Here is a 12764-nt window from a genome sequence, read left to right on the forward strand (position 1 = left end):
CGTCCTTGATGTGTGATATTACAGTGACATGTGACCATCCTTGAGATACAACCGCAGCTCAAAAGCCATCCATTTCTCAACGATTTCAGTTACAGATTTCGAATCACTGCTCTATATCTTGAAATATAAAACACAGTAGGCTCAAAGCAAAATGCTCTGCTGGTTTCGTTTATGACAAATGCCTTACACCAGTCGGTTAAAATAGATCACGCTTAAAGAATCATTACATGATCACATGATCACATGATGACCTTGTTGCCAGAGACAATATAATAGATGGTCTCTGCCTTATTGCGTAATTGAAAGAATCATTGCGGTCAAAAGATAACAATACTTGAGAGTTACCATTAATGATCCATGTTATAAATATAGTGACTTTTTCAGCATGACAGGACGTATCGTTGCCTTGGAATTATGACGTCATTTGTGCACATAAGAATAATTTCTATGAAATTCTGTCCATACTTTTTGCGCATCCGAAATAATCGTTTCTAGGAAATTCTGTCAATAACCGTGCTTATCCCAACGTTACTGAAATAATTTAACGTATCGTTGCTATCAACCAATTCAGCATTTGTACATGTAAGAAAAATCCTTGCTATCGAATACAGACGATAGATTTCCCTGATTTTGTCCTTAACAGAAAGTCAGCTTGGCAGCAACATTTTATACATCTTGAGAAACAGAATTAATCGTTGTTATGAAATACTTGCGATATCTATGCGTGACCGGTAGTATTCTATTGTTTTTACTGTTAACAAGTGTATGTCTGGACTAGTATCCACGTTACTTTTAAACGACGTGACTGTTGAATTTGATGTGACAGTTGCGAAGGTATGTTTAAAAACCACACATGGTCAAATCCAATCATTTTAGACCAAACTTATTACAGTAGGCAAACTGAAGGACTGATTACTTAGACCGAGAAAGTAAGAGGACCTTTGTGTACGTAATACTTTTATTTTCATTTAATAGCATAGCCATTGAAAACATGAACACCAAACAGATTGGTTTCCTTAAAATACTCCGGTAGTTACCTTGATAGAAAAGTGAGATTTGATGAAAATATTGCACTCCATGCTTCATTGCACTGCTGACGACACAAATCTCACTGAGTGGTGGACTCGCAGATCACATGTTCAATCTTGTTAATAGATCTGGGTACATAGATGAAAGACACGGGAGACTAACCAATCGCCACCGAGTCTATCGCCGTGACGTCATAGTGACGTCACAGGAGTAGTTCTTATAGCAACCAGACGACACACACATCTGTCGTTCAATCTAAACTGAAACAAAATAATAAGTTACATTAATAAATACGACATATTTCTCTGTGTATAACAGTCACCTTAATAAGAAGCACTCAATGGCAAGATACATATATCAAAAATTGAGAAATCCTAAACTCCCTTCAAAAGGTGAACGGCGCGAACGCAAATAATCATGAGATATGATCCCAAATGGAAGGATTTGAACCTTTCGGGCAGTGAAACATGTCGCTATCACAGGCAACAATTCCTTGTTATAAGTGTTACAGAACGTCATTTGCCATTATACAAGTCGGTCACATCACGGATGTACAATCATACATCGCAAGACACATACAGAAGTACACCCTGGTTGAGTCTCATCAGCCATCACCGAGTTACACATCAATACTGCTCAAAAACCTGCTCCATTGGTCAAAAGACGAAAAGAAAACAAATAACACAGTCCCTACACAACAACGTCATTAAGCTTTAAGACTCTCCTCAACCTGAAGCTCTATGAGATCGACAAGGCGTAGTCTTCCTTTACTCTCGCCATTATAGATCTTCTTTATCTCCGTGTTACACGGCTTAAAAGGAATATCAATCCGCTCTACCAGAACCTTTGAGATCAAATAGTCCAGGGCGGGCATCTTCAAGCCCCCGGATGTGGCCACACCGGAAGTTGCTGTTCCACTGTCCGTCAAATCGATGTTTTCCTTTTCCTGCAATTCCTGTTTTCCAGACAAATGTCGTTTGCTGCCATCATGCGACCGCCTGAGCGAAGCTTCTCTCAGATCCGGATCTTGTATTGTCCGAACCGATTCGTTGTGGAATGTTTTGGGGCTCCGCGTCACACGAATAGACGTGTACGGGGCTCTAGGGACCAATATCGGCGAACCAGAGCTCCTCGAGATAGCCGAGAGAGAAGAAGAGTGAGAGTTCGATCTGGGTGGGACTGAAGACTTAGAGATGAGTGGAACAGTTGAGGCGAAGGAGTGCCCTACAGTCCTTGTTGTTTGCAAACAAGAGGCGCCAGTGGATATCTGCGCCGTCCTTCCTGAATTAGGCTGGGTGGATTTGCTGGCTCCTGAGAGCGAACCTGCTGTGGTTGGTTGAGGAACCACACTCCCAGTACTTGTGGATTTGAGTGTGTCGACGGATGGCTGGTGCGCCGTGGTTGGAGACGAAGGATGGCCGTGGGAGGTTGGTGTGTCTACGAAGGGTCTCCAATGTATCCTGGGTCCCTCTGCCACGTCCCTGCCGTTCCAATCTCTACAGGATCGTCCCCAAGGAGAAGATGTGTTCATGTCGCCATGCCAAGGTCGTCGTATAGGTCTGCACCCTTCTTCGATGTTTCCACAAGGTTTCCACAAGTTACCCCGCGTTGTTCCAAAGTTGCTGAGATCAAGGAACGACTGTGCACAGTGCTCGCGACTTTCATAATACTTTGACGAAAGACTGTAGTTAACACTGGGGTGATCGATATGGGTTCTGGCACAAGTCTGAAACACAGGTTTGAATTTGCTTTGAGCAACTGGAGTAATACCTTCAAACGGGACGTGTTCGGCGTTAATGTCCATCCGTTCTTCGTCGTTAGTGACCCGATTATAGTGGAAGGCCCCTTCCACTTCATTCTGCCTACACAAGTCATGCTTTGGCACAACAACGCGATCATAGCACATGTGTTGGCTTTCATACGTACTGTTTCTATCATTAAATCTCGACTTTAAAGTCATTTCACTTTGTGAATCAGAAAACATAGGGCGATCTCCATTTGATGGAGGGGGGCCATATTTCCCGCCATTATACACCGAGTTCCCGCCACCCGATCGTTGTCGGGTACCATGGTTGTTACATCCACAGTCTTTGATGAGGCACAGTGGAGAGTCCTGTCCGTGATGTTTCTCCCCAGAGAGCACCTGCCCATGGGAGGGAGACTCCACAAGCTCGCGTGGCTTCATGCTGAGATCGAGCGGCTGGTCTTCTTCCATCTCAAGCTCAAATGTCTGCATCTGAGGTTCTGTGGCCAGGAGACTACTCTTCCAGGGGGGCGACTCTTCCTCTCTCAAACCCCAGTACCCTGGCACCACCTGGAACAGAAAAAGCAAACTTTGAATGTGACTGTAATGTATTATGCAAAGGGGTATAACAAGGAAATACTTCTGGTGCATTGGACCCCCACTTTACATCCTAATTGTCAGTCATTTCTATTTGCCAATAAACAAATATTTCCAATTTCTGCGTCATATGAATCAGACCCCATATCATCCGTAAGCCATCGTAATCAGAGGCAAGAATACAAGTCAGTGACCATTGTAATCAAAGACACCTGCATGATCAGTGGCTATTGTAATCACATACACATAATACGGTCACTGATCGTTGTAATCAAAGAGACAAACACTATCACTGATCATTGTCATGTAAGACTGAATTATAACCTCTGACCTTTGTAATAAGAGACCCAGACTCAAGTATAATGACAAGCACTTATCTTGACAAAGGCTAATAGAAATGCACTTAAATCAGCTGGTATGACATGTAAAATCCAGTGTGCCTACATCAACAGGAAGACGAAGTACAACAGGAAGGCGAGATACAGCAACAGCAGGAGAAAGAGATACCCCACTGTATGTCAGCAACAGCAGGAGGAAGAGATACAACATTGTATGTCAGCAACAGCAGGAGGAAGAGATACACCACTGTATGTCAGCAACAGCAGGAGGAAGAGATACACCACTGTATGTCAGTAACAGCAGGAGGAAGAGATACACCACTGTATGTCAGCAACAGCAGGAGGAAGAGATACACCACTGTATGTCAGCAACAGCAGGAGGAAGAGATACACCACTGTATGTCAGTAACAGCAGGAGGAAGAGATACACCACTGTATGTCAGCAACAGCAGGAGGAAGAGATACAACACTGTATGTCAGCAACAGCAGGAGGAAGAGATACAACACTGTATGCCAGCAACAGCATGAGGACGAGATACACCACTGTATGTCAGCAACAGCAGGAGGACGAGATACAACACTGTATGCCAGCAACAGCATGAGGACGAGATACACCACTGTATGTCAGCAACAGCAGGAGGACGAGATACAACATTGCACGCCAACAACAGCGGGATAAAGAGATATAACAACACCGTATGCCAAGAACAGCAGGGTTAGGGACAGACAGCTTTTACACTATTCGTTCGCAAGAAAAGGATTGTGGGATAAACAACACTGCCACTGCAACAACAGAAGTGTGGGATAAATAACAAATGTCACTGCAACAACAGAAGTGTGGGATAAACAACACTGTCACTGCAACAACAGTAGTATGGAATAATCAAGACCGTGTCACTGCAACAACAGGAGAATGGGATAAACAACACTGTCACTGCAACAACAAAGTGTGGGATAAACAACACAGCCACTGCAACAACAGGAGTGTGGAATAAACAACACTGTGACTGTAATAACAGGAGTGTTGGGATAAACAACACTGTGTCATTGCAATAACAGGAGAGTGGGATAAATAACAGAATTTAAGTCTAACGCCATCTGTGACAGTCCCAGACAAAGGACGCGTTTGACTGACCGCATAAACATTCCAAACTGTCAAACATGTTTAAGAAATGTTCGTTATCGGTACATACCAGACTGTGAGTGGCAACTCTGAATACAACAGTAGGCACTGTATGTAGCAACTGCAGTCCATGCATATATACGTGCAACAGGTTTTTGAATTACAGAATAATGTGTAGATGCGACGAACTGACAGAGACACGGTTTCACAGGCTAAAACAAATTGGTTATGTCATCAAAAAAAGATTTAACACCGAATTAGTGGTCACTCCGGAGGTTTTCAGTAAAACCAACGTTTTCGCTTCACGAGGGACGAAAGTCTGGCGCATGTTGAAGACTCCTCAGGACAAAATAGCGAGCATGAGTTCCGTCCAATATTATTGGAAAAAGATTTCACTAGGTAATTTCAAGGGATACTACAAATAAACTTAAACCCAACAATAGCAGCGTAAGTGCTGTCGAATATTCAACCCACGTAAACCTCCTAAATATATAAATGTCTACCAAAGCAGCCCACAAGCATACCTTTCTTCATCTATAACACAAACGTATATGATTTATTTCGTTCATACTTAACATTACCAGTTCAATAGAATAATAAAATCATACTTTAGATATTGCAAATTATTTGCAAAATAAACATTTTAGTTGGTTTACATTGTTGAAAGTTTAATTGTGAGTAATTAATAAATGCCGATAGAGTAGAAGTAGAAAAACAAGCAAGCACATACATGTATATGTCAAGTATTTCCCAATGCAAAATACATTTCTAAAGAATCTTTAACTGAGTTGATCGGAGAGAGGAGAGTTTCGGCGTCATCTACCTCAATGTCTGATCAACAAATACATTTGCTTAATATTAATGTGAATCGTCTGTAAATGGAATGTTGCCCACACTATCTGTATACATACATTTCTAGCTACTATGTATCTGAAATCTTGTCATGGCAGTGTACGCTTTCCAGTCTCGTTCTCTTGTAATTTGACGTTTAACATTATGGTGAAATTCGTTTTTAGAATTGAGAAAACCTTTAGTTGGTGCCTATATGTGTAGGATACGAAATGCAGCTGTGAAAATAATTTTAATGGGAGTGGGGACACAACCAGATGTGTGTATTGATCACATAAACCAAACAAACATATTAAAACCAAGATATTGCACGTTAAACATGATTTATTCAGAGGATACCCGAGTAAATCATTTCAGCTGTAATATTTTAATCAAATACTTGCTGAATCATGAATAAAATGACAACATAGTTTCACAATCACGACGATTTCAAATAGAGTCATTGCAACACGCAAATTATTAAGCTTCATTTACAACGATTCGTTAATGTAAATTGAAGAAATTATCTTTTCCATCTCTATCTACTTCCCTGTGTCAGAGAATTTAATACAAACACCACAACATTCGATATTTAAATTAAATTGAATCAAATATAGTTTATGCTAATCTATAAACATGCACCAGGCGGAATAATCTATGGCAGACATTGCAAGTTTATACATGTGTGACATCAGTCTGCTCTGTCACTCCCTCAGGTAATCATGATATAGTTATTTTATACATAAACAGGATAACCGAAGGAATCAGCCAGGTTGTGAATATGCAGTTGCACGACAGACAGACGAGACAATGTGCATGGGCATACCTGTACAGCCTGTGCAGAAATCCCCGACCACATTACGCCTCCCTTACTCTGGGTCATGATGACATGCTATAACCCCTAATAGATAGCAACCTGCCTATACCGTCCCGGCCATATTCACAGACATGTCACAGAGGGGAAATAAAGCCTTGTTGCTTTAATGCTGTCTTACGTTGCTCTGATGCTTTCCTGCACGATAAAGCTTGTAGAGCATGTAATGTAGCTTGGTAATGAACATGCATTAAATATGAATTAAAAACGCCAACGCCACAGCATAGTCAGTCTCTATATACGCGGAACAGATTCCATTGGGTACAAAAGGCAAAATAGTGGTGAAAATAATAGGAATGTATGACATCACCGTTTGTGAAAAGGGTTAGCATGTCCTTCAAGAAATGCAGTTCTTCCAAGTGTCTGTACTTAAGGATATAAGGGAAGTGCTTCTGCCCCACCGACTGGATGTGGGAAGAAGGTACAGGCAGGGTGGGAGGAAAACCTTGGAAATATTGGACAATACAAAGTATTGTCTAGTGTTGGTCCTTAAAATAAAAGCTGCAAAATCATACACAATATATACAGAGTCCATTGTATCATTTCAACTACATCATAAGCATATGTGAATCAGTATCTAATAATGATACCAAGTGTTCGCCAAACGTTGGCCTCCGGGGGCAGCCGTCACAAACACATGAAAATGTACATGCCATGACAAATTTTTTTATCTTTGACGACTATTTGCTGGAGGTGTAATATTTCAACACACGTAGTTGTTCCGGTCTATCTATCTATCTATCTATCCAGGTTGCACTAGCTATAGCGCTGTATCTCTGAATCCAAGCCATCGACAATATTGAGTGTAGTGTTTTCCGTGACTCTCGGTAACAGGCCTATTCTGTTAATAGTTGTTCACCTTTATTTATATAAGCTGTAATATAAGTATAGTGGATTGTGAAGCCTTACATCCCGTTCTTCACTCATGACGCACGTGTGCCATTGCAGGGATTCCCAGTGATCCACCCCTTCTTATCAAGTGTTTCATTCACCTGACCAGGGCAAACGCCGCCATGTCACCCACGACACCCAAGGAATGTATACAATTAGGAAGTTTACAACTTTTAACATAACTTTAATACATGTAATAAATACCCGTTAAAGATACTGTTATCGACGTGGCACAACCCTAAAGCAACCTACGGTTCAGACAATTCATTTTTGGTCACGTCTCCTACATACAATTGGTTATCTTAGAATTGTATCAGCAATCTATTTTATTTCTCCGCTTATGTACACCTTGATTTCTGTCTTATCTGTATGTTTTGTTAGTTGTTTAAGGGGAAGGATATATTTTATAACTAACACTCTCCCCACAACTCGCAGGGGTATCCATATTTTGACATGTGAATTAAGAGGAGAGGATCTCTGCAAAGCATGGACTCTGCAGCCATACATAATGCCACGTTGAGAATGAATGCATTTATTTCTTGCCTGGGTGAGTAAATATTAGTTGAATTAATCTGAGTAAGACTACATCTAGCCTCTGATGAACTGGTCGCATGTTTCATGAAACTGAGCTATAATATATCATTAATTCCAAATATAGCAGTCCTCCCCTCCCCTCCGTAGTCCTATTTTTTTCGAACACATGTGAAATCTAAAGTATAGATGTAACACAGTAAACGTTGAGTGTGTTGAGGTAGTGGGCTGGACGGGTAGACATGAATGCGAATATGCGAGTATTCCTTTTGGAATTTATGATATGTTGTCCTTTGTAAAATCGACGGAAAGGAAATAATAATTTGTAACAAATAAAAGTCCGGATAAATACCGGACAATTTCACTCGAAACTATTTCCAGTGTGTGCATCTGTCTAACATTTACATACACGATCAAAATGCAATCGTACATGTCAAAATGGCAATACCAGCGTGACAAACTGAAGTTACGTAGTCCTGGTGTGGTCGCCAAGTGTATTGACATTATTGATATATAATAAACCTGAATATTTGATAGTTCGTGTGGCCGAGGTGTTAACTTGCTGTGGGTTGTTGGGACACGAAGGTGCACAAGCACTCATTGTGAGTCGCTATAATTGTAATTCCATGCATATATTAACACTCAATAGTAATCCCAAACATGGGATTTTGGCTATATAGTCCTCTTTTTAGTATGGAATAACACTTTATTATCCCGAAGGAAATTTGGATTACACTAGCACAAGGTCTCAGCCTATTGATAAACACACATTAAATGAACACGAACATCACAATCGTAATTAACATTAAATGTGGCACTGGCGAGTAAATGCTTAACGATTGTTTATCACAAAACTTATTCTAAAACCTGATACCAGCTGGTATGAATGAATTCCGGCCCTGTTTGTTCTCAACATCGGGAATCGCAGTCGGTAGTCACAAGGAAGAAGTTGATACTCCGAATGAAATACATGCGAAACTATCGCTTGATATTTTATTTGCTTATTTAAGTATTTGCTTCTCGTAAATACTGCCGATGTCCTCTAGAGACGCCAATGATTTTACTCGCCGTGGTACAGATTTTGATGAGTTTGTTTTAGTTGGGACTGGCCGGTTTCCGAACCAGCTAGTGAAGTTACAATTCAGATCACTTAAAATAAATGTTTTATAAAACATGGACATGATGGTCGGGTCAATTTGAAAATGTCTTTAACATGCCTTCATTCTTAACACAAAGTCTTTCACGTTTGATTTTATAACAATACAATACAATTCGTTTAACATTTTTCCCAATGTTGTTCCAATGACAGCAAACTAACAATTGTCACTTCAATACCTTCAATAAATTAAACATCATCTAATACACCCAGCTAATGCCCGGGTCTCCATTACACCTTAATACTCCTACAATACATTATAATTCGCTTAATCCTTTAAGTAAACTAAACGGATAAACTTCCTATAGCAATTTTCGTTTTCTTTCTTGTCCACCACAAAATGTAAATTGCTGTAATTGCGAATTATGTTCCGAGCGTTTTGTTTTTGTAAAATGTTTTAAGGATACAACCCAGTTTGCTTAGAATATATTCCACTTTTACCTAAATGTACAGAAAAATAACCTCAACCCCTGTAATATAATCAACGTCTACTGAATGTACCTGATGTACATGTGATATAAAAACACTTAAACCTTGCTGATATTAAGAAAACAACATTTAGGAAATTTGTATATTAAATATGAGTTATACACATACGCATACGCATACGCATACACATACGCATACACATACGCATACGCATACGCATACCCATACGCATTTGCATCCACATCCACAGTTACCTCAGGCTAATTCCGCTGGCGATAGCCAATATCAGAATTGAATTCTATGTTAAACAATATTCAGCATGTCTACCTGGCCGACTTGGTAAGATAAAGCATAGAGTCTGTCTAGTGAACAGTTACAATGACCTTTCAAACGACTGGAAACGTCTCGAGACAGACGAAAAGCGGCTTTGTTATCTATTCAGACGAGATAGAGAGTATAAGTCGATCGTTTTTTTCATGTCCCATTTTCACGCAGGTTTAGGTCAAATCGCCCTGCACAACAGGCCTATGGAAACCCTCAGCTAAAGAGCTCTCCGAGCGACAAACTCAAATCAGTCTTACAAAGGGTGAGAAACATATGGCTTTCTGTGTTTTCAGTGTAGAAAATGTCCACACTACTTCATTTCCACTTTTGCTTTTTTTGCAGTGTGTGTGTGTGTGTGTGTGTGTGTGTGTGTGTGTGTGTGTGTGTGTGAGGGGGGGGGGGGGGGGGGGGTGCACTGTCAACGCGTTTAAGTATGTGCATGTGATGAAGCATATTACACGCATACAATTTTATTTGTTAATGTGATACTAGTATTTGGTGTGATACAGAAAACAGTTTGTGTAGTGTAGGCTTATCAAGTACATGACGCCCGACAGTTTAATAGGCCGTATACAATTTCATGCTGTGTATTAGTCACTATGTCAGAAATTAATGTGAAGTTTGACATTTCCCCTGTAGTTTCTCAATCTACATGCAGAATGATATGTTTGAAACTAATTCCGGATGCATCGAGACACAGAAGGCTACATGTTTGGGCCGAAGAACTGTATAGTTTGGGATGATGGGTGTGCATGCAGAGCGAGATTGATTGATGCGATATACGACCACGTCGTTCCGAGGGGTTTCTACAGTTCGACTTAAATGGTTTTTTATTCGAAGAGCGAGTTGGGTTTTACGACGTTTTTAGAAATATTGCCCAAAAAGGGGCCACGTTTACCTGAGAAGATTATCGAACCCGGGCCTTCGACTTGACGAACAAGCGTTTCAACCACTAGACTACCTTTCATTCGATGAACTTGTTCATGGTTATTTAAAACATGTAACTGATCCTGTGAGATAGTTTCAATGAATTAAAAGATGTCAAAGTTTTACGGGTTTTCATGCTTACGTATGACACTGGGTGAACAAGGGTGTACTGCCGCGGATCAACTACCTACAAGAAACAGTGAGCATTGATCGTACTCATTCTGAAACAACGGTAAAGTGCAAGAATATGTGCAGCTGGACTTCATTTGTTTGTTTGTTCGTTGTTTAACGCCGCGTTCAGCAATATTCCAGCTATATGTAGGCGGTCTGTAAATAATCGAGTCTAGACCAGACAATCCAGTGATTGATATCATGAGCATCGATCGACGCAATTGGGATACGATGACGTGCGTCAACCAAGTCAGCGAGCCTGACCACCCGATCCCGTTGGACGCCTCTTACGACAAGCATAGTCGCCTTTTACGGCAAGCAAGGGTTGCTGAAGACCTATTCTACCCCGGATCTTCACAGGTCTGGTGGAATTCAAATGCAGTGGGTATCACACGTCATGTGTTGATAAAATCGCACTGAGTCGTTGGAATATGTACAAAAACAAATATGGACCACTGATGTGTATTTAGGTGAAAAATGCTATAAAAATATAATTTGAATCGTATCAATAATGATGTTTATGTGGACAGGTGAAGTTGCTTGTCATCTGTCATCAGATCAAATGTCCAATTACCAACACCCTGAAACAGTGGGACTAGTTATAGCATCACAATGGAACATTATCGCCATGGAAGTCTACCAAATACAACATTAAAATTCCTGGCGTTTTAGAAAGCGTCAGAAGCGAGATATCCTTGGTAATCTACACCTACTGTAGCCATGTCTTGTGTGTTGCTGCCAAAGCTGAGTACCGGTAACCTGGTGACCCCGTTCAAGAATAACTATTCAAGATTCAGCTACCTTCATTGATAAGTACATGTTCATAAAATTATCCTAAGGCTTCCCAATATTGTTGTAGATTATCTTCTCCTCGGGATACTGTTATGTTCAATAAAGGTGCATAAAAGTTCAAATGCTAGCAACAGACGTCCGCCGCTCACCGGAATAGCATCAGTGTATTATCACACTCTTTCTGACGACACAGTCGTTGCAGAGATGTCATCAATTACTTAAGCCTTCGCATATGCACTGCAAGTACTGCAAGAAGTCACCGTCCAACTCTATACGTATACACGGACAAGCATGCAGGTCTCGCCCCATGAACACAACGTTTGGAGTATATACGTAATCCTTCATCAAGTGGATATATGCCATGAAGCAAAGAGCATATATATGTACCTGTAAGAACAACGAAAGTAATAAGATAACAAAGGTTTCCACCATTATCACCCATCAGCGCTAATTAACTGAAGATCCGGGGTAGAATAGGTCTTCATCAACCCATGCTTACCGTAAAAGGCGACTATGCTTGTCGTAAAAGGCGACTAACGGGATCGGGTGGTCAGGCTCGCTGTCTTGGTTGATACATCCCAATTGCGTGGATCGATGCTCATGATATAAATCACTGGATTGTCTGGTCCAGACTCGATTATTTACAGACCGCCGTCATATAGCTGGAATATTGCTGAGTGCCGCGTTAAACAACAAACAAACCAAACCAATCTTACAGGTAGATACATACGTGCGTGCGTGCGTGCGTGCGTGCGTGCGTGCGTGCGTGCGTGCGTGCGTACGTACGTGTGTTCTCTACTTCATACGTATGTTCTCTACTTCATAGTAGTAAGTATATACTCCTCAACGTTGTGTTCCTCAACGTAAAGAAGTTCAAATCCATAAATCCCTTATGTTGTAAAGAAGCACTACATTCATATATCATTTATTGAGGTATAAACGAAAACCCCCCGTGTGCACACAGTAAAACTGCAAGGACATGCGGGAGTTGATATAATTCCTATCCAAAT

General features: G+C 40.8%; 1 protein-coding gene across 4 annotated transcripts in view; it reads right to left on the reverse strand.

Moving 5' to 3' along the window:
* Window positions 1-940: 940 nt before the first annotated feature.
* The window catches only part of LOC125380047, a 44353-nt gene continuing 32529 nt past the window's right edge, over window positions 941-12764 (reverse strand). For 3 of the 4 annotated variants that reach the window (XM_048396142.1, XM_048396140.1, XM_048396143.1), the window contains exon 2: window positions 941-3343. In XM_048396142.1, the coding sequence (XP_048252099.1) occupies window positions 1736-3265 (1530 nt within the window). In that variant the 5' untranslated portion in view covers window positions 3266-3343 and the 3' untranslated portion in view covers window positions 941-1735. Of the gene's footprint in view, window positions 3344-6485; window positions 6558-12764 lie in introns of those variants that run through there. The other variant, XM_048396141.1, reaches the window with a different exon arrangement.

This window comes from Haliotis rufescens, unplaced genomic scaffold (genome assembly GCF_023055435.1).
Source record: "Haliotis rufescens isolate VD_foot unplaced genomic scaffold, xgHalRufe1.0.p SCAF_15, whole genome shotgun sequence".
NCBI classification, from domain to species: domain Eukaryota; kingdom Metazoa; phylum Mollusca; class Gastropoda; order Lepetellida; family Haliotidae; genus Haliotis; species Haliotis rufescens.